The sequence below is a fragment of the Podarcis muralis genome, chromosome 11 (assembly GCF_964188315.1).
Source record: "Podarcis muralis chromosome 11, rPodMur119.hap1.1, whole genome shotgun sequence".
Lineage (NCBI taxonomy): Eukaryota > Metazoa > Chordata > Lepidosauria > Squamata > Lacertidae > Podarcis > Podarcis muralis.
In genome coordinates, this window is record NC_135665.1 from 45087977 (window position 1) to 45115780 (window position 27804).

A 27804-nucleotide genomic window follows, 5' to 3' on the forward strand; every position below is an offset into this window, starting at 1 on the left:
TTACATTACAAGCCACATGTATGAGAGGCTCTTTTCTGACCGGCACTGCTTTTTTATTTTTAAGCAACAGCATTGTCTACAATCCTACCCACCCCCAATATAATTGCCAGATTAATGGAGGAAATATATGACAACCACGGTTAAATGCCCACCAGCACCATAGAGCCCACAACCACCCATATATATTTCCCCATCTCTTAAATGTTCGAAAAAGGTGTGTGCAGATTTGACTATCCTTTCAAAAATCTTAGTGAAACCACAGAAACTAAGTTTGTCTAGGCACAAAACCTCCTTTTGTACAATAGTGAATGAATGAAAAATTTGGGTGGCGTCAGGAATGGACAGCACCAGCACTGCACTTGTATATATATATTTTGATGGTCATACAATAAATTGATCGAAACACCTCTGCGTGTCTCATCATAAATAGAGCAGGGAAATCTTTCCTTTTCAAAACGATGCATTCTGAGTGCTATTCTTTGAAGCAAATGTTTACCGCTCAAACCAACAGCTATGTTCAGGATTTGAAATTCAGGCTTACAGTGAAGTACCAAGCTCTGAATTCTTTTACTTATGGGAAATGATTCTGCACCTTCACCCCTCTTTTGGAACAACAGAACAGCAACTTTACAAAACATTTGCTGTACGTATCAGAGACTGATCCCAAATCCAATACTCTCTCTCAGCCTGGGGACGGATGGTTGTGCTGTCTGGGGCTAACGTGGCTGTATTCCAAAATATCAGGAGAGCGCCAGATGGGTAGGAAACCTGTCTTATTAGGAAGTGCATCCCATTTAGTTCAATAGAACACACTGCCCTATAAATGTGACAGCTTTAGAGGAGTGCTGCTCTGAAAGCAAACACCAATTTTTTTTTGGGGGGGGGGGAATGACTGGGATCTACAGAGCTGCAGAGCTAAGCTAAGCTACCTTCAGCCAGTTGGTCCCAACCCACAACTCCACTGTTGTTTCCTTTCCTCTGTAGACCGCTTTTAAAGCTCTCCTGGGTTTTAAAAGGAGTCTGCATGCCACATGGAAATGGGTTGCTTGAGATGCAGAAGCCCAAAGTCTCCTTAGACACACAACATGTGCTGTGTGCCCTTTTCTATCATTGATTTGTTGGCTTCATGTGTTTGTGTGTGTGTGTTTGTGTGTGTGTGTGTTTAGTGTTAGGCACTTTCTGTTAGTGTTCAAGAAAACTTTTGTGACCACCTAGATTGCTCCAAGTCAGTGTTTTACAGTCACATTTCTGAGGAAGACCTGAGGACAAGTCCTTGTAGAATTCCTAGTTTTCTTCTGGAGGGTTTCCCCTTCTCATTTCTCCATTTTCTTCCTTAATGGCCTGTTGAAAAACCCAGCCTGAAAGGAAAGTGGTAACAACATTTTAATCCAGCTTTGAAAACTTGCAGGGATGTACAGGGATGGGGGAAGAAATTCATTTCCGTTTGTATTTAAGGCCAATCTACCTAACATACACTTCTCAGTCAAGAGAGGTTTTGCCATAAAAAATCAGTTTGGAATAAAACATCAGAATTAGGACACCCAGTCACGCAAAGAACAGAAACACTTGAATTAAGACGATCATTGTGCAACTCCTAAGATGATCCTAGATTCAAATTGTGTACAGTGGTACCTCAGTTTACGAACTTAATCCGTTCTGGAAGTCCGTTCTTAAACCAAAACCGTTCTTAAACCGAGACACATTTTCCCTAATGAGGCCCTCCCATCACCGGTGCCCTTCCAACTTTCAGATCCCGTTCTTAGACCGAGGTAAAGTTCGCAATCCGGGACACTACTTCTGGTTTTGCGGACTTCGTAAACTGAATCGTCCGTAAACAGGACTGTTCTTAAACCGAGGTACCACTGTATACATATTAAATCTGCTTTGTGTTATTTCCCTTTCTTTCTTTCTTTGGCTTTGACAAGGGCTCCCACTTGTGGTCAAATGCTTAATGCCACCCAGATGCTTCCTGCAATGGAAGTAATCAGATACTATGTACTATGGGTGATATTCTATGCTAGAAATCAGTGGATGAGTATGAGTAACATTTAGTCAGCATTCTGTAGCTGTAGCTGTTGTCAGCATTCTGTTTCAGGAGCCCTCCTCACCCTTTAGGGTCCCCCCTCCCTTAAAATATGTTTTTTAACTTCTGCAAAACTTCAGGTTTGTTGAAGTCCACTAACACCTCCCTCCTTATGCATGGATGGTGCCATTTTGGCTATATAAGAACCGACATTTGGGGAACTGAGATCATTATTCCTTTATATGATATTCCTGCTGCAACAATAGAGGCACAAGGCTGTCTTTATCAGTAAGATAATATGTAGGGAGCAATCAGATTTTGCTTTACTACTGATCACCCTGTTATGAATTTCACTGATTTTTCACTGAGGGGGGAATAATTCTGAAACACTAAACTCAAATATGGAATGAACAATGTATATACCATACCTTCCATAATGCAAATATAAGCAGCGTAAGAATCAAAAGTCCAGCAAAAACGCTCAGCAGAATAACCCATAGTGGTACATGACCAGGAAGAAGCTCTTTGGAAATTTTAATAATGGTCTGAAAATTGAAAGCACACACACAAATAAATCAGTATTTCAGTAATGATGGAACAAGGTTCTAGGTCTAATCTGTATTTAATTGGTTCTTAACACACACAAACTTTTAGTTGTACTTAATTTTTAAGTTTTCATGCAAATACACAAAAGCAAGTGAGGAGGGGAAAGAGGCTTTTCATAGCTTATTATGTGGGATAATATCCAGGGGAAAGCTGTGTGAGAGTTTTGCTTCTACTAGTTACCTGTGCAAAAAAGTGTTTTGAAATAAAAACGGCTGCAAATGATCTCAAGGTTTTGTGTATACAAGTACTGCTGAAGTCAATGAAATGTAATTACCAATCACTTTAGGCTGAATTCACAAACAAGGCATACTAGCAGCACAATCCTATACATGCTAACTCAGAAGTGAATCCAAATACGTTTAATGAGACTTCCTTCCGATAAACTTTGTAAAGAACTGCATCCCAAGAGATCTGAGCAGCTCTTGTGTGATGCAACCACAGGCATGTTTACTCAGAAGTAAGTGTTTACTTGGGAGAAAGCCCCATTGGACTTACTTCTGGATAAATATTCAGAGAATTGTGCTGCAAAGCCGCGAATGTTAAAAATAAGCACCCTTATTATACACTAATTTAATTAAGAGTGCAGTGGCAGAGAAGAAATTAGGTGGCTACTTTTCCACATCATGAAGATCAATGAACAGAATGTTTTTACTACCTTTCCATTTGATTGTAGTTGTGAATCTGGACAAATATTTCTGGACAAATGAGCAGCCAGTCTGCATGTTTACTTAGAAGTAAATTCAGTGAGCCTTATGGCATAATTCATAAGGTTAGGATGGCAGCCTTTTTTCCTGCCTTAACTGGTTTGTGGATTGAGCTTCCAATGTTTGCAAGAGTCTGGTGGGACTTACCTCTATTCTTTCATTTTCTTTTTTCAATATTAGTAATGAGTTTCCACTCCTAAGTAATGCTCTTACATTGACCTCTGCACTATGAAGATTTGCCTAGAATAAAGCAGAAGAAAAGCAGTTTGATGAAGCATTAGTTTCCAGAGATGAATCAGAACAGAGTATGATTTCTGCTTCTAAGAGGAAATTGTTTAAAACTGTGTAGAACAGCAGGTGGAAAACCTGCTTGAGAGGTGGTCTGAGAACTACAGTTCTTATCCCACCCACTGTCTGGTCTCTGGTACTCTGGCACAGAACTTTGCCATGTGCTCAGCATGTACCAGTGCAACCCTCTGTCTGATAAAAGTTGCCCCTCCCTTGACTTATGACATTCATTGCCACTGTCTGCTGTCTCGCTGAGATTGCCTTGGCACTTGCTTCTTGTCTTGTTGAACAGCTCCTCTTCCTTACTGGTGAAATGTGGGAAATAAAGGAGCAAATTAGGGGTTCCTTCAGTTATGTGCCTTTTTGTAACACTTGCCCCCAGCTGTTCCCCTCCACTGCCACCAGAACTACACCAGTGTATTTATTTTATTCGATCATAGGCTCCAGAATAGAGGGTGGAGTGGGAAATTTTTACTGGGACTGTACTGATGGTTAACCCTTTCTGCTGCAGCTGTGATCCCAATGAACATCCCTGTATGCTCCAATGATACCTTTCTCCCATAAAGCTAACAGCAGCATGAGTGATGTATAATAGGGTGTGTCATTTGCATGTGTGTGTGTGTTTTTAACAAGCAAACAAAACATTCTCTGCTACTTTGTCCTGCTTTATAACAGGCTGATTGTCTGTCATTAACCTCTTCTTCATTTATTAAAAGCTAACAGTATCTATTATTATTATTTATTGAATTTATAAACTGCCCTATACCCCCTATATCCGGAGGCCTCAGGGTAGTTCACAGAAAAGATCAACATAAAAACCACAATTTGGGGGGGGGGGGGGCTCCAAGAAAGTGGGGCCCTAAGCTATAGCTTGTTTAGCTTATACATAAATCCGGCACTGCAGCTGACACCCAAATTAGGTAGAGCTGATGTGGCTGTGGACTCAGGCCTTGGCCAAATCCAGTGCGCAGCCCTAATAGATACATTGGGCAATTATACCTACATATAGAACTGTGACAGTGGCATAACATGGTTTTGGACTCACGACTGTAACAAAGTTGGCAGTTCACTTACCTTTTTAAAGGTACGTTTCCAGATTCGGAATGAAATGTTCACATGAGTTATATTCGATGGGGCCACCGTACAGTTAATAGATGCACAGTGATAAAAATCACAGTTCTGTTTGAAGGATCATAGACAGACATTATTAATTAAACCTCTGCCAAACATGACTGCCCCAAATAGCCTGACTTCAGATATCCTGACAGCCATTTTCTTCACCCCACTGAAACAAATGTCATTCAACTTCTATTATTATATATTATTTCTATTGAAATGCATAGAGTGGCACTCGTATAGGGTATGTGGTGAAAAAGTGTCCCACAGACTCTGAGACAGAGAGCAACTTAAACCAGTACGCATATTTCTGACTCATAAAATAATGGGAAAAAGAATCAGTGCGTATTTCTGTTCACTGCAATGGAAAGATGGAGGAAACTCAGATCCAAAAGAAGAAGAAGAGGAGGAGGAGTTTGGATTTGATATACTGCTTTATCACTACCCAAAGGAGTCTCAAAGCGGCTAACATTCTCCTTTCCCTTCCTCCCCCACAACAAACACTCTGTGAGGTGAGTGGGGCTGAGATACTTCAAAGAAGTGTGACTAGTCCAAGATCACCCAGCAGCTGCTTGTGGAGGAGCAGGGAATCAAACCTGGTTCACCAAATTACGAGTCCACCGCTCTTAACCACTACACCACACTGTCTCTAAAGGCTATAAAGGCCCTCAAAACTAAAAATTATACTCCTAAGAGTATATGTACATCATATCTAAATAAGGTGAAAATATCTATAAGTGGGGCTATTGTAATTGCATGTGCTGGTTATCAGAAGTGGCTTACTGGGTGGAGCAGAGCCACAGTGCTTGTTTCCAGGCAGGTGAGTTGCTTTTGCTTATTTATTAATTCTTTTATTTGAGTTGCTTTTGCTTGTTTATTTATTTATACCCCCCCTCCCTGACCAAGACCGGGCTCAGGGCGGCTAACATCAAGTATAAAAATAATTGATTAAAATACAACTTAAAAACAGGATTAAAATATAACTTAAAATGCAGCCCCATTTCAGTGGAAGCCCAGATCAAAAACTGTTTTGGGGGAGAAAATGTCAAATCTTCACCAAGGCCAACTATCCAGACTGGTCCTACGTGGGTCAGAAAAAAAGCCAGGGAAGTCCCCAAATACGGGTTCCATCACAGAAGGAGAAAGAAAAAAGGATAAAGGGGATCAAGTTGATTCCAAGCCAAAGGCCAGGTGGAACAACTCTGTCTTACAGGCCCTGTGGAAAGAAATCAGATCCTGCAGGGCCCTGGTCTCATGAGGCAGAGCGTTCCACCAGGCCGAAGCCAGTGTTGAAAAGGCCCTGGCCCTGGCTGAGGCTAATCTAACTTCCTTAGGGCCCGGGACCACTAGGATGTTGCTATTTATGGACCTTGAGGCTCTCCGTGGGGCATACCGGGAGAGGCGGTCCCATAGGTAAGAGTTATTGGAAGCGGCAAGGCAACGGTGAGGTCAGCGTGGTGCAAATGCACCAGCAGGAGAGCTGGATTGGCTCTATGTACATTTGCACTGTGGGACGCGGGTGGCGCTGTGGGTAAAAGCTTCAGCGCCTAGGGCTTGCCGATCAAAAGGTCGGCGGTTCGAAACCCCGCGGTGGGGTGCGCTCCCGTTGTTCGGTCCCAGTGCCTGCCAACCTAGCAGTTTGAAAGCACCCCCAGGTGCAAGTAGATAAATAGGGACCGCTTACTGGCGGGAAGGTAAACGGCGTTTCTGTGTGCTGCGCTGGCTCGCCAGATGCAGCTTTGTCACGCTGGCCACGTGACCCAGAAGTGTCTCCGGACAGCGCTGGCCCCTGGCCTCTTAAGTGAGATGGGCGCACAACCCCAGAGTCTGTCAAGACTGGCCCGTATGGGCAGGGGTACCTTTACCTTTACCTTTTTACATTTGCACTGTACATACCTCCCTACCATCTCACTGCCCCTTCCTGCCCCTCCCACTAACCTGCTTCTCCTTATTATGCATTTCTTACTCCTGTGCATAATATTCCCAGCAAAGGCTAAGAAAAATACAATTATGATTACAGGTAACAATGACAGGGAAATGTTTCCTAACATAACCCAAAGTGTAACTAGTCATGTCTGTGATAATATTCAGTTTAAGCCTCCCCAAGCAGACAGACATTAGGAGAAACGTACTATTTTTGGATCCTTTAGAGGATGTTTTATTCCTGATGTCTTGAAGGGAGGGTCACCACCAATTCTCAACGGATTTGTGGAGTGGCTGGAATTGCAGTTTACATTCTGTTAGCGGAGAAAGCAACCAGGAAACAAATATTATTGGCAGTCCAAGACAGTTTTAACCATGTTTAAGTTAATTTCACAAATAAGTTGGCTTATGTCTCTGCAGTTGTTATAAGCTGTATAAAGGATCAGAATATAGTAATTTAAAAAGCAAAATAATTTTAAACAGAAAGAACAGAATAGCCCAGTGCTAAGAAAAATATACCATAATAAACAGAAAAGGGTACAGCAAACAAGGTAGATTATTTTTAATCACTATTCCACATTTTGTTATAACTAAAGCAGAGCACAAATAGTTCTACATGCCCAAGTGAGCCTGGACATGTAAAAAGAAATTTCTTGCCCAGACCACAATATTTGGTCCAAAGCTGGAGACGACATCATGGATTTTCTGGTTTCTAACCTGAACAGATCAGACTGTTGTATTCTTATCCCTTAAACTTTCTAGAATTTTTTTTTATTTAATTTCATTTACCAAAATTTATATGCCACTTGATTGTAGCAAAAACTTCTAAGCGTTTTACAATAAATATTAAAGATGGTTTTCCATTTTCCATTTAGAAAAGTGAAAGGAAAGAGACATGGAACTTCTTGTTATTCACAATATTAAATCCACACAATGCAGATAAGAAGCTTAACTTCCAATTACTGGGCAATGCTGTTTGCATATAACTAACTTACCTCTGAGAAAGATATTGCAGTCAGGTAGAGGATATAGTTTTCGACTGAAGTCAGGTTAGGATATAAGATTTGCAGTGTAAGCGGCGGCATTGGAAAATGGTCACCTTTTTCAATCTATGGACAAAAGGATGGAAGTTTCACTTAGATTAGTACATTCATTCAGTGCCAATGACCTCATCAATATCCAGCACCATCCTCCTCCAGACCTCTTTGAACTATAAGCTGGGGGGCAATGCCTATTGAATGTGCAGAATACAGAATACTAGCTATGGTTTGGCACCTGCCCATAGGATATTATTAGTTCTTGCAATCCCAAAGCCTTACAACATCAGATCATAGTTCAGTGGTACCTTAGGTTAAGTACTTAATTCATTCCGGAGGTCTGTTCTTAACCTGAAACTGTTCTTAACCTGAAGCACCACTTTAGGTACCACTGTACATCCATACATTTCAAGACCATTTGTCCTGGTTACATATTTGTACCTCTGTGTATTAATCCAGGAGTAGCATATTCAACCAGAAAAAAGAGCTGAGATACTTCTTGGCACATCTTTCTTAGCCATTTATTTATCAAAAAGTATGACAGCTGTTCTTCTTTATAATTTACCCTTTTATGCCATTTAATTTACCATTTATGAAATTATATAATGTATACAGAGTATACAGTGGTACCTCGGGTTACATACGCTTCAGGTTACAGACTCCGCTAACCCAGAAATAGTACCTTGGGTTAAGAACTTTGCTTCAGGATGAGAACAGAAATCACATGGCGGTGGCGCGGCAGCAGCGGGAGGCCCCATTAGCTAAAGTGGTGCTTCAGGTTAAGAACAGTTTCAGGTTAAGAACGGACCTCCGGAACAAATTAAGTACTTAACCTGAGGTACCACTGTATCCATTTAAAATGTAAGTGGGGACTAATCATCTTACTTTTGGCTCTGTTTGCAATTAAATTTTGAATATATTCACGAGTGGGGATTTTGACTTTGCTATCACTCTATCAGTCTCCCACTGAATCTCTTTCACCCCATGCCAACACTCTGACTGAAATTGAAAATAGCCCTTCAGTCTAAGGTGCCTAAGAGTGGGTTACAAAACACAAGTGATACAGTTCAAAACCAAATAAAAACAGTGTATGAAACAAAACCCACATTTTGACAATTAGAAAGTTGACCACCACAACCTGTTTTTCAACCGTCAGAGGCTAGGGTAGATTTACATAGGCAAAATTTCGCTTTTACACACACACACACACACACACACACAGGCACACACGGAAAAGAACAGCAGCCAGTAAATGTTTGCAGGCTTTTTCTTACCATGTAGTTTATGTTAATTTCATCTCCGATGTTCTCAGTGGAATTAATATATTTAGGGAAAGTATCATTTGCAGCAATAATGATGTGAAATGAACTGGGTTCTCTGAAAAAGAAACAAAACAAAACAAAAATAAAATGTATATAGCTATTTAGAGTTTTCAAAATATCCCACATACATCAATACAGTAACCTAAAATAATCAAAAGGTAGATCAGTGTTCAATATACCCATGTTTTTAGATAAGGACTAGTGTTGATGCTGGTGCTGAGAAAACCATGCAGTATGGTAATTAAACAAAAAACATGCTCTTTCACTAACGGCCATAGATGTCAAATACAGCTTCTAGTGAACATGGAGAATAGATGCACCTCTTAATACTGGCTTTTGATCCTTGAGATGTATATTTTTTGGCCTCACCTTATTTCTGCAACTGTAAATTGTTTTAAACTGTTTTTAAAATTTTGTTTTAATGTTGTAACCTGCCCTGGGACCCTAGGGCGAAAGAGAGGTAATAAATAATTAAAATATTGAGAGGGCTTCCCATAAGCATCTGGTTGGCTACTGTGGGAACAGATTTCTGGACTAGATAGACCTTTGGTCTGATCCAGCAGGGCTTTTCTTACATCTTATGTGTGATAGAATATGTGCCTTTTTGCTTCAGGTGAAGCTATCTCTAAGGCTGAAATCCTAAACATGGTTATTAGGAAGCAAGGTTGTCTGAGAATTCAGCTGAAAACAGAAATGGGAGCAGAAATTGTTCCCTTATGTGTCCCATGTCTAGAACAGAATTCAAATCACCAAATATGATTGGCATTTGCTGTATTTGCTTTCAATTTTATGTGTACAGTATTTGCACTGTGTTTCCTTTGCACTGAAACTTATGTGGTGGAATCATGTAATGATGTAGCAATGCATGTAATTCATTACATAAATGATGTAACTTACATACACCAAAACAGACACCAAGTAGAATAATATAGTTTTTGTCAGATCAACTGCAGCAGAATGAAAACAGTGCTGCATGTGACCAATACAGGGTGGGACAGAAAACAATGCTTCTTACATCCCTAGTAGGTTTTGTGGGAGTTATGTCTAAGTAAAATTGCATAAAATTATACCACCAGACTGCAATCCTATACCCACATGGGAGCAAGCCCCGTTTGATGATACTTCTGAGTAAATATGTGTAGAATTGTGCTGTAGGACAATTTTGCTCTGGCAAAATATATAGAGGTACCTTTTAAATATTAATCCACTTTCATATTTGACTGGTATTGCAATACTTCCTCTGTTATCCGCGAGGGTCTCTTCGTGTTCTTCACTGTCACTGAAATGAAAAATTGTTAAGATCGAATATGAAATTCATGCACTACAGGTAGGTCAGGTTTTGCTAGACTGAAATGCTTGCTGTTGTGGATTAACACATCTATTGGTCCGTTGCTTTAAGCTACAGCAGTTTTCAGCATAAAATGAGATATGTGTCCAAAAATAAGTTTTCTGAACCCTTTGCCAAGGGGCAGCTATGAAACCAGATGCACTTGTACCTCAAGAATACAGACACATCGAATTTTAGAGTTGGAAGGAATATCAGGGATCATCTGGTCCAATTCACTGCAATGCAGGATTCACAACTAAAGAGTCCTTTCAGAAGGCAACCCAACCTCTGAAGAGGAGTCCATCACCTTCTGAGGTAGTCCATTCAATCACTAAACAGCTCTTTCTGTCAGAAAGTTCTTCCTAATATTTAGCCGGCATCTATTTCTTTAACCTACTTGATTTGTTACCATCCATGTAATAAACAGCTACTCTCAGTTTATAAATGGGGCCTTCATAAACGTTCTTCTGGAAATGGTATCTCACTTAGTAGCCTAGGAAGCAAAATTGGGCATTGGTGGGGAGATTAACAATATACTACAAATAAGGGTCAGAACTAACCTGGTGACAGAAAACTGAATCACAGTATTTTCCAGAAGCGAAGACACATTGAATTGGAATGCTATGTCGAAGTAGATCTAAAGGAAAAGTGCATCAAATTAATGGTGTTCACAATTATTTGAAACAAAATGTCTAAATTGTAAAATAAGGTTAATAGAAATAGAAAGCAGTTTATAGTCACTCCCCAGATGCAGAGTATGGGCTGAAAGCACATGAGACTACCACCTTGCTAAAGCTAAGCAGATCTGGGTTTGGTGATTATGTGGGTGGATGACTGCCTTGTAACCCCATGCACAATGCCTTGGGTTCCATGACGGAAGACAGGATGAAAATAGCACCTAAAAATGGCCCCACCTGGCCTAGGGGGCGGGGCCCAGACTCATCAGTTCTAAAAAAAAAGGCTCCTCATGAGGCCGGAGGAACATCGCCCGGCTGTGAGTGTGAAGATTGCTCTCCGCAAGGACCTTTCCACCTGGCCTAAGGGGCAGGGCCCAGACTCACCAGCTCTACTGAAGAGGCTCCTCATGAGGCCAGAGGAACATTGCCCGGCTATTGTTTTATTGATTTAATATGCTGTAAACCGCTTTGAGATTTTTATTAAAAATATAAAGCGGTATAGAAATTTACGGTAAGAAATAAAAAATTAATAAATATTAATAAATCGGGTGTCCTATGTGCAGACACACAGAACAGTAAATTAGTGGAACTACAGTGGTAGCTCTACTTACGGACATGATCTGTTCCGGGGTGCCGTTCTTACCCCAAAAAGTCCGTAAGTAGAGCACCACTTATGCACGTGCACGTGACATGATAGAGTGCTCCTGCACATGCACGAAATGGCAAACCTGGAAGTAAACACTTCTGGGTTTGCCACATTCGTAACCTGAAAAAACTCAACATGAAGCAAACGTAACTCGAGGTATGACTGTAAATGACAAGACTGGAGACCCACCCCATTGAGAATGAGGGCTGCACAGCAAGATTGCCCTCATGCTGCCACTGAACCTTGTCGGGAAATACAGCTGCAAATTCTGATCATTTAGAATTGGGTGCTGGTCTGAAAGGAGGGGCACAAACTCCAAAGAAAATGTGACTCTCAACTACAGATGCATGTCTAGACCTTTCCAGTAGTATTTTAAAATCTGAACATGGAAGGGGCAATGTTGTATTCCATTAAAGATCTCAAGGGGGGAAATATCCATTTCATTTGTTCCTAACTGGAGTGGCCTCTCTCTCCCTCCCTCCCTCCCTCCCCTCTACCATAAGGTTACCAGACGTCCCCGTTTCCTGGGGACAGTCCCTGGATTTACAAATCAGTCCCCATACAAAATCCATTGAAGTTGAAAAGTGTCCCCGGAATCATTGAAAAAAATCTGGTGACTTTACTCTACCACCTTCCCACCTACAGAGAGAGAGAGAGAGGGAGGGAAGGAGGGAGGGAGGGGAAGGAAAATTACTCTAGCGTAATGTTGTGCTGTATTTTCAGTCAGTACAATATCTTAACTTGAAACATTGGTTCCAATTTTATACAGTCATACCTCGGGTTAAATATGCTTCAGGTTGAGCGCTTTCGGGTTGCGCTCCCTGGTGACCCAGAAGTAACGGAATGTGTTACTTCCGGGTTTCGCCGCTCGCGCATGCGCAGGCAGTCAAAATGATGTCACGCACATGTGCAGAAGCAGCAAATCGTGACCCACACACGCGCAGATGCGCAGACGCGGGTTATGTTCACTTCAGGATGTGAACAGGGCTCAGGAACGGATCCTGTTCGCATCCAGAGGTACCACTGTATAGCGAGTTGTACCGAAGATTGCAGGAGTGAACCTAAGAACATAAAAAGAGCCTGCTGGACCAGGTCAATGGCCTAGCATCCTGTCCTTCCAGTGACCACCCAGATGCCATGCCAAACCCACAAGCAGGCCCTTGAGCCCAAGAGCCCTCTCCCCTCCTACGGTTTCCAGTTTACTGGTATTCAGAAGCACATTGCTATCAACGGTGGAGACAGAGCATAGCCATCATGTGTAGCAGCCACTGATAGCCTTTATCCTCTATGAATTTGTTGAATTCTCTTTTAAAGCCATTCAAGTTGGAGGTCATCCCTGGTTCCTGTGGGCGTGGGTAGCATAGCTTACCCATGCAACCCATGAAGTCGTGATTTCTTCTATCTGTCCTGGAAGGCAGCTCACAATGGCTCTTTCCCTTCTCCCCCCGGAGCCCCCTTTATCAGTTGGAAAGCATATCCAGAGGGCTGGTGGGGGGAACCCTCCAAACATCATAGGCTGTGTCTTGCAAGGAACTGCCTGATACCACACAGTTGCCCAGTGTCGACAATTCCCCTCTCACACTACTACTCCATAAGTTAACGGTCCACAACATTTGGTAGTTCTCCAGTAACCGCCTGGAGAGACTTTTTGATCTATGCAGAGGCCAGTGGCAATTGGCAGCGTATTTTCCATTCTTGCAGCATGGATACAACCTATTATCTCACTCACATTGATTCTGAATTACCACAGCATAATCGGGGCCGTTAAAAAGTATTTCGCAAACAATGCACAGAGACACTGCAATTGTTTAATCATGTTGCCTTTAAGTCCCTGGAGAAGAAGTTGTGGGAAAGTTTGCCGTCAGCCAATTTAGTGTCAAGAGAACAGAGCCAGGTCACAGAATGAGGAACTGGGAATAAATTGAAACTCCACACAAGTTGTTTTTGTAAGGTTATTAAAAGCCTTGGCGAAGTGTAGAATTTCACTTTTGAAAACAGAGCAATGAGTTCCATGGCTAATATAAAAGCTGAATATTTGAGGTCACCAGAGTAGAGCTGCTGTCAGACTCAGCCTCAGAGCCTTTCCAGATAACCAGGGTGAAGAAAATCAGATAAACCTAATGTTTTAACACATTGAGCACTTTAATTCCTAGTGCTTTTAAACTTCTAGCAGAGGCTTTGGTGGACTGGTCAGGGGCTTTCCTAGATTGTGATTTTGATCCTGGCTCCACCATTGTCACTGGAGGCTCAGGAGTGTCTGTTTCTAGCTATGGCCTGTTTTGGACAGAGGTGACTTGGCCACTGTATTATTCCATGCTCTGGTAACTTCTAGACTGCATTACGCCCTATGTGGGATGGCCCTTGAAGACAACTTGGAATTTTTGTCTGGTCCAAAACACAGCAGCCAGATTGCTGGCTGCGGTTCCAGAACTTCCATGATCTAGCTGCATTGTTCACCTGTGTTCACATTGCTTTTTAAAGCCCTTCATGACTGAGGCCCCAAATACCCGAAAGACTGACTCCTTCCCTGCAGACCCTCTGGGGTGTTCAGATTAGTAGAGGGGGCCCTCATTGTGCTCTGAAATAACTTTCTCTGTGGCAACTCTGTGGGATCCCCTCCTCACATAGGTTCACCTGACACCTTCATTGCTTAGTTTTTGTCATATCCTGAAGATGCGCCTCTTTATCTTTGACACCAGAGGGATATATATTTTGCGAACTACCCTACTGATTTAAATACTGCATTTTAATATCGTTGTAACTCACCCTGGGACCTGAGGGCGGCTGAGAAATCCTATTAGCAACAGTAATAGGTAGTTTCACCTCCTGCACAAATCTCCTTTTCAGGCTGTATTTTCACACTTTAAGAACACACTACTGTTATTGCATATGGCCAATACAGTGTGCTATAATCTTTGAATTCAGGGTTTTATTGTGCCCCCAAAGCAAAAAAAGATGACATGCTGAAGGATTCTAATTGGTCATCTGTTAGACCCTCAGGCAGAATACAGAAACACAAGGTCTCAGCATCCACCAGGCCTGATATCTGAGTCATCTGATTTGAAATGAATGCAGCTCCCCAACCCACATTGTAGACCTGGAGCCTCTACCCACCCCATGCTAGGATCCTGAAACTGCTTGGGCCCCCATGCTGGCAATTTGTGAAGAGTGTGGCTTTGGCGAGTGTCTGCTGTGGGGAGAGTCTAAAGATCTGGATGCAGCTCACAGGCCTGTGACTTCCCATTCCTGCCTTAGGGATTCATTTTCAAATCCATACTGGCTGTTTTCTAGCCATTACTCAGTGAAGATAAGCTTCGAAGTATGTCAACAAGGACTAATGAAGAGAAATCACTGTATATGATTTCCACTGGTTGGACGAATGGGCTTGGTTTATGTCCTCTGCACAGGATAAATGATGTGACCTAAGCCTTGCTAACATTCTCTCCTGGGAAGTAGCTTATGCAAGGAAAGTTTGTAGTGTGTGCATGTAGGCCAAAGTGCATTTTTCCTCCTACATACACTGAAATAAGATATCTGGTCTTCAGCGGAAGCGCTGAATGAAGGGATCTTTTGCATAAACTTTGTCCATCTGCAGAAACGAGACTCTTCCGTTGTACAAAGGTTGCAAGGGCAGCTGCTGAGACTAAGAAGATCCCAAGGCAAAGACTGCAAGGTCCTCTGACTTCTGCAACAGGACCCTTTCTGACTTAGGGATTAAACAATAAATAAATATGCTGGCTGCAGGATGGTGCCGTCAGATACTAGGACCACTCTAGAAGCTACTGTTTATATATTCCCATGTACACCATGCTCCTAGGATTCAAATTCTGGCACAGTCAGAGCTTCAAAGCAATGTCCAAGGCAAACATCACACGCTATTTATTTAGCCCTGTTGTTGAAACACTTCCTGTGTCCCAAATGTATGCTTCACAGTTCATGGGTGACACTCAAAGTAACCGGGAGAGAAAAATTGTGGTGGTTAGCAAGCAGCAATACTAAAGGCACACAAATTCAATCAATCTCCCAGTATACAATTAAAAGTAGAGTGGGAATTCCAATCCAGTGTTCTGATGGTATGAAAACAGGTGATAAATAGGGTAGGGAAAGTGGCTCAAGAATCACCACAGATACTCTTAAACATGCACTAGAGAGCAGGATTCTGCCCACGGCGTGGCAGTGAAGGTCCTTTTGCTTGTAACACATACGCTCTATCACAGATCTACAGCCCTTTTCACCCCTGAAAAGTGTCATTTTCCTGTATTTATTACCTGTATGAATAAAAGGTAATATAGGAAGCATCTCTATTTACTCAAGTCTTTAGGTGGGTCAGAATTCAGGCTCTGTACTGTTATTGAATGTTTGATCTATGGTATTTGTTTTCACATTATGGCGTTTTCAATGTCATTAGCTGCCAATGATGGGGCATGAAGACTGGGACATACACATTTTTCATTAATAACACATTAGCAAGCTTTGGCTCAAAAAGAGCCTGGCGTTAGAAAAACATAATTAACCAAAACAGCTCATTCACAACAACTTACCTCCTCTCCAGGTGTTAGGAAGGGGTAGCCCACTTTGCAAGTGATATTAGGCCCAGATTCACAGCTATCTTTTGATATTTTCTGCACATAAAATGATAGAAATTATTTCACCTTGATGTAATGTGAGTTATTTCTGATTTATTTTTGAAGTGAAAACCTGCAAAATCTGAAGATATAAACTCAGTTAAAAAAAAAAAAAGGTAAAGCACCCCTGACAGTTAAGTCCAGTCACGAATGACTCTGGAGTTGCAGCGCTCATCTCGCTTTACTGGCCGAGGGAGCCAACGTTTGTCCGCAGACAGTTTTTTCAGGTCATGTGGCCAGCATGACTAAGCCGCTTCTGGCGAAACCAGAGCAGCGCATGGAAACACCGTTTACCTTCCCACTGGAGGGGTACCTATTAATCTACTTGCACTTTTTGACATGCTTTCTAACTGCTAGGTTGGGAGGAGCTGGGTCCGAGCAACAGGAGCTCACTCCATCGCAGGGATACGAACCGCCAACCTTCTGATCGGCAAGCCCTAGGCTCAGTGGTTTAGACCACAGCATCACCCGCATCCCATAAATTCAGTAATACATCCTCAAAGAAGGCTGTAACAGCCGTATTTGCGTGCCACCTTTTTCTTCTTCTCAGGAGCTCATTGTGAAGAGGTATCTTCACCAACACTACGTGAACTTGGCTGAGATACACTGACTTACGTCAACTTCATACATGAACAGGGATTTGAACCCAGCCCGATGTCCAAGTCCAACACTCAAGCCACTACAATAGAGCTGGGAAACTTAGGTCTCTTCAGAAGTTGTTGGACTACAACTCCCATAATCCCTGAACATTGACTGTGCTGGCTGGGGACTGATGGGTGTTGGAGACCAACATCTGGAGGGGCATGAGTTCCCTGCTCCTGAACTACATCATGTTGGCTCTAACACAATAATATAGTTATATGTGTCTTTCTTACATCACACATATTTTTCTCTAGTACTGTTAGAGCAAAGTACTAATATCTACCTATAGGAAAAATCAACAATTGCATAGGAATCCCTGGCTCTCTAATCTGAATTATTATACATATAAATTCTATCAAACAGACAAGCTGGCTCTACTAGTTCATAACAAGGCAAGAGGATTATTTCTTTAAAAAATTTTTTTCCCCTAAAGTATGTACCTCAATCCCAGCAAAAATAATATTTGGAGAATACTGAACAATGACTCTGGTATTATAAGCACTGTCTTTTTTATTCTTAACAAGCATCCGGACCCAGAACTTCAGATTGCTCGACCTGATGATGAATGGCGATGAACTGAAAAATAAACAAAACATTTTTTTAAAATGAATTTTATTTTCAGTTTTCAAGAATTTACAAATTTTCATTTTACAGTCACATACTTCCAATACAAATACCTATCAGACTTCCCTCGCTCCCCTTTTGTGGTTCCTTCTCTTACCTAAATTTTTAACACTGCATTTTCCACTTTATTCCATTTCTGAATTATCTGACAATTAAGTCAACCCTACCAACGCACTTAGTTTTATACCATGATTTTTTAAATATTCCACAAATATTCCCCACTCCTTAATAACCCCCCCTTCTTGGTTTCCAAGCTCACCCATTAATTTTGCCATTTCAGCATAATCCATCGATTTAATCAGCAGAAAACAAAACATTTTTAGGTAATAAACAATTTTAAAACAGTTCTGGCTTATGATTTCCGTAACAATAGGTACATTGACCCAACCATGCTGAATGCTGTATAAGATATCTATACAAGCATAATTTTAGGTGTGTATATAAAAAGGTAACTTTGTCCATGTTACCTGCTTCCTTCTATGGCTGCATTGGCAGTCAGCTGTAGATCGGTAATACATTTCTCTTTGGTTCCACAATCCTTTGTGAAAGGGATCTGCAAGAAGTTTAGTCATTTATTTATTTATACCACAACCTTTATATGTCGCTTGATTATAATAAAACCACAAAGTGGTTTACAAAGCAGTTTTTGGACTATGCAATGACCGCTCCCCGCTTAAAACGGGGGGCGCCCTTTGCGTGGACGCGTGCAGCCCCTAGATCTGGAGCGGCTCCAACAGCATAGGCTTGGTTTGCCTGCCCTCAGGTGGGATACCTGGAGGTCTCCGCCTACCTCAGTCAGTTGTCCAATCCCACCTGGGGGAAGCGTTGCCAAGGAGACCAGGCCAGGTAGGGGAGGGATTACCTGCCCACACAATAGAGGGAGGATCTTACCTGGGAATCCTCACTTGGCTCCAGAGCTTCTCCCACCCTACCCACCCTCAGTTAATGTCTTATTTTGCAGGTTAACTTTTCTTCACAGGTTTTGCAGGTTAACTTGTCTTCACAGGTATGTGGGCGCTGCTACGTTAAGGTCGCTGTTAAAGGGCCGGAAAGGAATTTCCCTGCATTGGCAGGTTTCGCCTTTCCCGTAGCAAAACGTCACAACTTTGGCGGTATCAGGCCTTGGGCGGAATCCTTTTGTCCATCTTCCTCTTTGCGGCGGCAATACCAGGGTTCCCCGTTAAAGGGGTTTTCTGAAGGGAGGCTTTGGCCGTACACCGAAAGGTCGTCATTGCTCTCCCCTGCGGCGGCGGCATTACGGGGGCGGCTATCTCTGCTTGAACATATGTTCTCCAGAGCCGGCCCATCCCCCCCCCCACTGGATAACCCTGATGCTCCCTAGGTCCCCGGCTGGGGACCGGGGAGGGAGAACGCCCAATGCCTGAGCCAAGGTCTACCCACATTTGAAATTTAATAAAGTTGTGGCCAATTTAATCCCATAGCACGTTGTCTTGAGGCGTTATTCCACATGACGGGGGGACCGTGCAGGATCTGGGGACTCCACCTGTCCACGCAATGAGTTTCTCTATGCCTTAGTAGTTATTGCTGAAGAGCATACTAATAATTTGGGACATTACTGCTCCATCTTAGCTCAATCTTAACCCTCAGATGTTTCTTGAACATATTTTTTTTAATGTTTAATGTTGACAAGCCTCTTCACTTCTTTTTCTTTTCTTTTTAAGATGAGCCAGTCAGTTTCGTGATTACTTTGCATTGTTTTGCGGTATCTTATGGCATCATTTTGTATTGTCACCTTGCCGACAAAGGTCTGCATAGTTAAAGCTATGGTTTTCCCAGTAGTGATGTATGGAAGTGGGAGCTGGACCATCAAGAAGGCTGATCGCCGAAGAATTTATGCTTTTGAATTATGGTGCTGGAGGAGACTCTTGAGAGTCCCATGGACTGCAAGAAGATCAAACGCATCCATTCTTAAGGAAATCAGCCCTGAGTGCTCACTGGAAGGACAGATCCTGAAGCATAGGCTCCAATACTTTGGCCACCTCATGAGAAGAGAAGACTCCCTGGAAAAGACCCTGATGTTGGGAGAGATGGAGGGCACAAGAAGGGGACAACAGAGGATGAGATGGTTGGACAGTGTTCTCGAAGCTACAAACATGAGTCTGACCAAACTGCGGGAGGCAGTGGAAGACAGGAGTGCCTGGCATGCTCTGGTCCATGGGGTCATGAAGAGTTGGACACAACTAAATGACTAAACAACAACAATCTTATGTTCTCCACCTCCTTGATATTTTTAATGTGAGATTATAAATTAAATAAATACAGAAATATATTGATGCACTAATTCACATATCAGATCAAGAAACCAGACCACTTTCCACATTGTAGCGACTCACATATTCATAAATTGAGTTGGGCATTGCATTGTCCAGGATCGGTCCACTCTCTGGATCAGAGAAGTTGAAGTCCAACAAAACCTTTACAGAATCACGAAAGTCGGGTTGGTCCTAGAGACAAAGTGAAGGCAAAGAAAACAGTCATTGCAACTTTCCCCCTTCTTCCAATTGTCAGAATACTTTTAAAAAAAAAAGCATGCTTTTAAAGTGACTATTGGTGGGTGGTCTATACTTTGCATTATTCACTTAAAAGGAAACATGCCAAACAGCAAATTCAAGACAAAACAGGGAGCTTAAGGACCATACTAGACAACATATCCAAAGTATTTCCCCTTATGGACTCCAACTGACCCTTTTTCTTATCTTGAAATTGCAGACTATGAATCAGAGCCCAGGTTTCACTGAATAAAAAGCAACCTTCAGGGTTTTTCAGCTAGGCTCATCATAGCAGGCCTCAGACCACAAACACTTTTTTAAAAATGGAGAGAATTTAAGATGCAGTCTGGTGTGCCAGCTATGACAACAATGGAAATTAATCCCCAGGAGCACAGATCTTTTTTTCTGCATCCCAAAGAAGATGGCTGGGTCTCAGTAAGAGACCAACATAATTTTTTAAGGCTGGGGTCCTAAGAGGCTCAAGCATGTTCAAAGCGCCTGTGTAATGATTTTGTTTTGTTTTGTTAGCAACCCTTATCATCAAATAGAATGATACTCTTGAGGGTCCCACTGTCTTCAGATATAGCTAGTCTGGGATATAGAAGGGATGGAGAGAAATCTCATTCGGTTTGCATTTATCTATTTATACAAATTACTTGTGTACCACAATTGAGTATGCATCACAATTGGGAAAAAATCACTTTTATAATCTGGAACTGGGCCAGACCAAATGGAGTCTTCAGTCTGGTCCACTCCCTGCCTTGGGAAGTCCAAGCACTGTAGCGGATTGGCTCTCCCCTTCCAAAGTAGGTCATCCCATCCCACAAGGAAGCTACATATGAAAAGAGCATGTCACCCTCTGCCTGCCCTGCACAGGGATGCAAATCGGACTCCTCAGTGAGTTGGGGAAATTGAACACCATAAAAATAACACCGTTAAGTCCTCCAATCGAATCATTTGTACAAAAATGCTTGTTTTATAAAGGTGTGCATAAGATAGGGTGCTTAGAATTATACGCAGCTTCATTTCATACTAAAAAGGAATCAAGCAGACATCAGGAATTGTCAATAAATCATCAGTCTAATATACAGAAATCAATACATGGCAAACTTGTTGGGGTGTTTGCAAGCTCTGATAAAGAGAAATTAAATGAGAAAGTAAAGAGAATATTGTCCGCATACAAAAACAGTATAAATTCTCTCTAACTAATCCCTTACATAAAAACCACCATTATTTTTTAATTGTATGCATCCTTTCCACTAATGCAAAAAAAAAAGGGGGGGGGAGGGAGAGAAGGCAATGAGGGGAGGGTAGCCACTTGATATGATTTACTTGCCAACATGTAGAAGTTATGGTTAACACATTCTGACCCTTTGACTGTGATATTTTTTTGCATCTTCCGTTCAAGAGTTTCTGTGAAAAGGCTTCGTGACAACTTTCTTTGGGCGTCAAGTGTAATCCAATACTGGATACCTAAGGGGGGGGGTGAACAGGTACAATTAATTGCATTTGTAGAGCTTGACCCCAGAATAGTTTTCCTCCCCGAAAGCCCCCCAAATCTGCTCCAAATGGTTCCCCAACTCCCTGGACAAGAAATTAAGGTGTGTGAAAGTTGCAGGCAAGAGGAGAGGAGACGAGGGCGAAGTGTCATTGGAGAAGCAGAATGTAAAAAATAACTTAAATTATGAATGCCTGCGTGAAGCTTAAACCCCACAGTCCTGGTTCAATCAAGCATGGAAAAGGAAACACAAATCCATAATGTTTCCCTTATTTCTGCTTCTTTGGGACATGGGAACTGACCTTCTCTTTATTAATGTTTACCATGCTTTAGATGATGGAATCTCCTGATTACTGCTTTAGTCTAATATGAAATACAATAGTGTAACGGAAAGAACAGTTTATAAAACAGTAATTCTATTGTATCTTTGCAGGCAGCAAATGAAAATGCAGTAAAGCCTTTGGCCTACAGTCATTTACCTATAGGTTCTCCAGCAAATTCTCGAGGAACTGCTCTAAAGTGAGAGGGTATATATATATATATATATATAGTTGGTAGACAATCTATATAGCAAAATTCAGTGCAATCTACTTACTTGTTTCATTCATTGTGGCCTCCTCTGATTTTAATTTGACTTTAAAACAAATTGTGGCGTTGATGAACACCCGTTGCTTTTGCATGTCATTGTTTATCTTCTGGATATTAATTTTGCTGGGTGTGAATTCCATGGAAGCATTGACTTCAGCAACATCTCGAGACCTAAGACAGATGCCGTCCATGAAACACAAACATGAGATTCCTCAGAAAAGCATTTTCTAACTTTTTAAATTAAAAAATGCTCTTTCTTCTTAGAGCCCCTCCTATTGGTGAATTTCAGTCCTCCTCCAGATTATAAAAGTTATGGACTCCCCAATTTTGTCATTTTTAATGTGGACTCACTTTCAAAACTGTTCAGTATTTTAATATTGTTGAAAGAAATAATAGGTTGGATCCATCTAAGTTATAGAGTTGACCCATTGAAATTAATGGACCTAAGGTAGAGAGCAATCTTATACATAAGATTATACATACATAAAGCAAGTTAGTGTAAATTAGCTGGCATAAAGTTATACTAGATCCAAACCCCATTCAGCAGAGGGAAAACAAGGCTTTAGAACAGGCATTGGGAAACTTGGCCCTCCAGATGTTTGGGGACTACAATTCCCATCATCCCTGACCACTGGTCCTGTTAGCTAGGGATGATGGGATTTGTAGTCCCAAAACATCTGGAGGGCCGAGTTTGCCTATGCCTGCTTTAGAATAGTGTTCTACATCAGGTCATGTGACTAAGCAATATGGGCTTAGGATCCAACCTAAGTACCTCCCTCTCTGGTCCTGCCCTGCCACACCCCCAGAATTTGGGGGACTTTCACAAGTCTTGGATGAGCCAGCTTCAATTTAGGTAGCTGAGCCCTGGCTGAGCTGGGATGAGCAAATTACACTGTTGCATCTTTGGCTGAGCCAGAACTGCAGATGTTGGCTGAGATTGGCTGAGCTGGGAATCAGCTGACTGAGCCAGCAATCTGCTGCCTCCTATTCTGCTCATCCCAGTGGATCTTTGCCCTAGAATCGCCCCCTTAGTCATGTTACTCTGAGTAGGATTAACACTGAATGTAATACAATGGGCTTGTCCTATATTTCTGCAGTTGTCCCCCAGTCCTTCCTTCATCTACCAATATGAACTAACAATAATTTTTTTATACAAAATTAAACAAGCTGAAATTTATCAGACAAGAGAGTCTCTGGAGCAAAACAGCTGGAGAATTTCACCTCTCCCTTCATAATATTTGGCCTCTCGCTGCAGTTTTGCCACCCAGAAATAGTGTATATAATTTTGCCTCTGTCCTAGCCAATATGAATGATGTTTGTGCTTGTTTTGGCGAGGCAAGGATCCACACACTTAAGGAACGAGTTAACTAAAAGTCCCAGGTAACAATTACTGACAAACTGAGCATTCTTTAAAGTGAAAGCTTTATCATAAATACCAGAAGAGGGCTGCCCCTCCAAGGCCTCCAATAGTGACATCTGTCAGTCCATCTCCATTCAAATCCATTTCACCATGTATCGACTGGCCAAAAAATTTCATCTTTTCCCCATCGCCACCTGATGCAATGCGCTGTGGAAAGCACAATGACTTTATTACACTCAACAGAGAAATACAGAAGGTTTGACACTTCAAGTTGGCAGTGTGGATAGGGATACTACTTATTTCTTTACTTTTTTGTTCAACGCTCTTGGAGAATTAAATCCTTCTCTGTATTTAAAAATGAATGAAACCAGACAGGCACCAAGTCCCAAAAATACTATTTAAATTGAATTTTAGAGCCAAATATTCACAGTACAGGAAGTATCTAAAATCTGGTTAATGCTGACATCCAGAGGTGAATCTAAGCCAAGTTCAGATTGATATTCATCAAAATGTGTCATTTGCTAACATATCAAATTAATCTAAACATAAAAAGTCAGTCCAGGGTGACTTTATAAACAAATCTGTGAATTTTGCAAAATTGAGTACTCCCAAGTTTCTAACAGCCCCCCATTTCTCCTACCATCAACACCTCCCCCCCTTCTTGTATCTAGACATACTCTTAATTTTCTTCCATACCTGGGCATATTCTTTCCTTATAGTGTTTCCATTGCCATGGTAAACATACACAGCTCCCCGATGATCATCTTCAAGGGGGGCACCTATGACTATATCATTAAACCCATCAAGGTTGAGGTCCTTTACTGAAGCAATTGAAGTTCCAAAACGGGCCCCACAAGGTTCATTCTTGTTGTGATTTGTGCAGTCACTGTGCTTCAGTAGCGAGCAGCATGTTTGCTTTATAGGCTCAAGGGTCATCTGATGTTCAAATGTCTTCTGTGGAAAAAATAACAATGGATTTCTGTCTACTTTGCTAACTTTTCCTGGTTGATGCTCTTCTAGTGCATCTCGCCCATAATACTAAAAGTCCTTCTCATAATACTACAACTCGGAGTCATTTAGAAGATTCAGAACAGACCAGAGGAAGATCTTCTTCCCACAATGCAACTATGGAATCTGTTCCCTACAAGATTGGCCACCAGGGTTGGATGGGTGTAAATGAGGGCTAGATGAATTCATGCAGGATAAAGATATCAATGGCTACTAGCCACAATAGTAATGTTCTACCTTCAAACATAGAGATTTCTCAGGAGACAGATGAGGTGGGAGTGCCTGATCACCTCATCTGTCTCCTGAGAAATCTCTATGTGGGACAAGAAGCTACAGTTAGAACTGGATATGGAAGAACTGATTGGTTCAAAATTGGGAAAGGAGTACGACAAGGCTGTATTTTGCCTCCCTGCTTATTTAATTTATATGCAGAATACATCATGCGAAAGGCTGGGCTGGATGAATCCCAAGCTGGAATTAAGATTGCCGGAAGAAATATCAACAACCTCAGATATGCAGATGACACAACCTTGATGGCAGAAAGTGAGGAGGAATTAAAGAACCTTTTATTGAGGGTGAAAGAGGAGAGCGCAAAATATGGTCTGAAGCTCAACATCAAAAAAACGAAGATCATGGCCACTGGTCCCGTCACCTCCTGGCAAATAGAAGGGGAAGAAATGGAGGCAATGAGAGATTTTACTTTTTTGGGCTCTATGATCACTGCAGATGGTGACAGCAGCCACAAAATTAAAAGACGCCTGCTCCTTGGGAGAAAGGCGATGGCAAACCTAGACAGCATCTTAAAAAGCAGAGACATCACCTTGCCAACAAAGGTCCGTATAGTTAAAACCATGGTTTTCCCAGTAGTGATGTATGGAAGTGAGAGCTGGATCATCAAGAAGGCTGATCGCCGAAGAATTGATGCTTTTGAATTATGGTGCTGGGGAAGACTCTTGAGAGTCCCATGGACTGCAAGAAGATCAAACGCATCCATTCTGAAGGAAATCAGCCCTGAGTGCTCACTGGAAGGACAGATCGTGAAGCTGAGGCTCCAGTACTTTGGCCACCTCATGAGAAGAGAAGACTCCCTGGAGAAGACACTGATGCTGGGAAAGATGGAGGGCACAAGGAGAAGGGGGCGACAGAGGACGAGATGGTTGGATAGTGTTTTCGAGGTTACCAGCATGAGTTTGACCAAACTGCGGGAGGTAGTGGAGGACAGAGGTGCCTGGCGTGCTCTGGTCCATGGGGTCACGAAGAGTCAGACACAACTAAACGACTAAACAACAACAACAACACCTTCAAACCACTTGATAGGAATCACAATTGGGGAGCGCATCATTGTACCCAAATTTGGCTTACAGTACAGGCTTCCCACAGGCATCTGGTTGCCAACGTGAGAAAAAGATGCTGGACATGTTGGAGTAATCAGACATGAGAAAGGCTTAATGGGCATAAATCTCCCCATGGATAAGCTAACTGCAGGTGCAAGTTCAGCTAAGCCAGTTGCTATGGTAATGGAACAGGGCCCCAACTATATCTGTGATTAATGCATGTCAGCTCAATGGTGAGTCAGTCTGTGAGACTGAAGCTACTCTGTCTTTCGTTGGTACTACTTTTCCAGGGATATGTCTTGAATTGCTGAACTTATTTAGTGCAACGGAAATATTTTGTCCTTGCATGTATCTATATATATATATCTGTATCCGCAAAAGCCTGCAAGCTATATATATCTACATTCAGAACTGTTTTACTGAGCCTTATCTTTTGCAATAGTAAACTTTCTGAACCTTCCTCTGCTTCTGACTGGTACTGGGAGCAACTTCCACTCATGGGTATCTCACCTAAGATTCCTAACATGACAGGTCTTTGGCCTGATCTAGCTGGATTCTTCTTATGCTCTTGCTGTTTAAATCCCAACACAGTTCATTTCTTCCTTACCTGGTTCAATGAATAAACATACACCTTGCCTTGTTCTTCTTTTTCGGTCCCCATGTACATAGGTGCTCCCACGAGAAGAATATCAGTGAATGTATCTTTGTCAATGTCAATGGTTGTGATAACACTTCCAAAATAGGAGCCAATCTGTAATTGTACAAAATAGGATCCCCTCATGTAATCAATATGCATTTTATTATTATTTAACGTATAAACCACGTATCATTAAAGATGCCAAAGCAGTGTGTTCAAAAATGAAGAGAGACTCAGTACAAGTAAAAGAAGGAGGATGCTGTTGCTGGTTCTAGAAGTGGAGAGTGGAAACAGAGGCAGCTACTGACTTGTCTAGGTAAAGGAAAAAGGAACCCCTGACCATTAGGTCCAGTTGCAGCACTCATCTCGCTTTATTGGCTGAGGGAGCCGGCGTACAGCTTCCAGGTCATGTGGCCAGTTTGTTTAAGCTGCTTCTGGAGAAACAGAGCAGTGCACAGGAATGCCGTTTACCTTCCCGCTGGAGCGGTACCTATTTATCTACTTGCACTTTGACGTGCTTTCGGACTGCTAGGTTGGCAGGAGCAGGGACAGAGCAACAGGAGCTCACCCTGTCATGGGGATTTGAACCACTGACCTTCTGATCGGCAAGCCCAAGAGGCTCAGTGTTTTAACCCACAGCACCACCCACAAAAAAGATAAGAGGGTTGCTGCAGTGTGGTAGGTTGTTGCTGGCCTAATCCTGGAGGCTCAATTCCTACAATTTGTAGGGACTCTGAAGGTATGATCCCAAAGAGAGTCACCACTAGGGCACCATCTCCTGCAATTATCTGTTGCCGAATTTATTATCTGAATACACGACTGCATCCAATACTTGAAATGAACATTGTGTAGCCACGCATTCAGCATGACTGATTTATAAGTAGCTTCAGACACAGGGTAGAATTGTTCAGAACTGCAGCAATGATTCATGCTCTGTTGGTTTTTCTCTACTGTTCACACTTTTTTCTGGCAATATTCAGTATGGGATAAATATATATCATTCTGAAGTATGTGAATTGCAATAACCCCACTTACTTACTTGCTCCCCATTTAATCTTTGGAGTATTTCTATATCTGCTCCTCTCATTCGATATATGATAACTTGACCAGTGTGATTATATCGAGGCTGGCCAGCAATGTACAGCACATCTCCAGGCACTGAAGCTGAATTTACTGTATAACCTAAAATAAAGAATGGGAGAGACAACATTCATTCTCAGGATACTTTGATAATAACTACTTGTGCCTCTTTAAAAAAAGAAAAAGCATGCATAAATATATTTCCAATAGGCCAATGCAGTGCAGTCCT

At 42.0% G+C, this 27804-nt stretch overlaps 1 protein-coding gene across 1 annotated transcript in view; it reads right to left on the reverse strand.

Moving 5' to 3' along the window:
* Positions 1-1129: 1129 nt before the first annotated feature.
* Positions 1130-27804, reverse strand: part of ITGA1 (integrin subunit alpha 1) — a 73175-nt gene continuing 46500 nt past the window's right edge. The window contains exons 12-30 of the mRNA XM_028748105.2: positions 27535-27677; positions 26466-26609; positions 24213-24470; positions 23593-23723; positions 22164-22327; positions 21407-21543; positions 19915-20025; positions 18028-18113; positions 17377-17512; positions 16211-16291; positions 10907-10983; positions 10209-10298; positions 8972-9074; positions 7656-7769; positions 6870-6974; positions 4696-4800; positions 3481-3573; positions 2452-2568; positions 1130-1358 (exon numbers count right to left, since the gene is read on the reverse strand). Of these exons, the coding sequence (XP_028603938.2) occupies positions 1314-1358; positions 2452-2568; positions 3481-3573; positions 4696-4800; positions 6870-6974; positions 7656-7769; positions 8972-9074; positions 10209-10298; positions 10907-10983; positions 16211-16291; positions 17377-17512; positions 18028-18113; positions 19915-20025; positions 21407-21543; positions 22164-22327; positions 23593-23723; positions 24213-24470; positions 26466-26609; positions 27535-27677 (2240 nt within the window). The 3' untranslated portion in view covers positions 1130-1313. The remainder of the gene's footprint in view (positions 1359-2451; positions 2569-3480; positions 3574-4695; positions 4801-6869; positions 6975-7655; positions 7770-8971; positions 9075-10208; positions 10299-10906; positions 10984-16210; positions 16292-17376; positions 17513-18027; positions 18114-19914; positions 20026-21406; positions 21544-22163; positions 22328-23592; positions 23724-24212; positions 24471-26465; positions 26610-27534; positions 27678-27804) is intronic.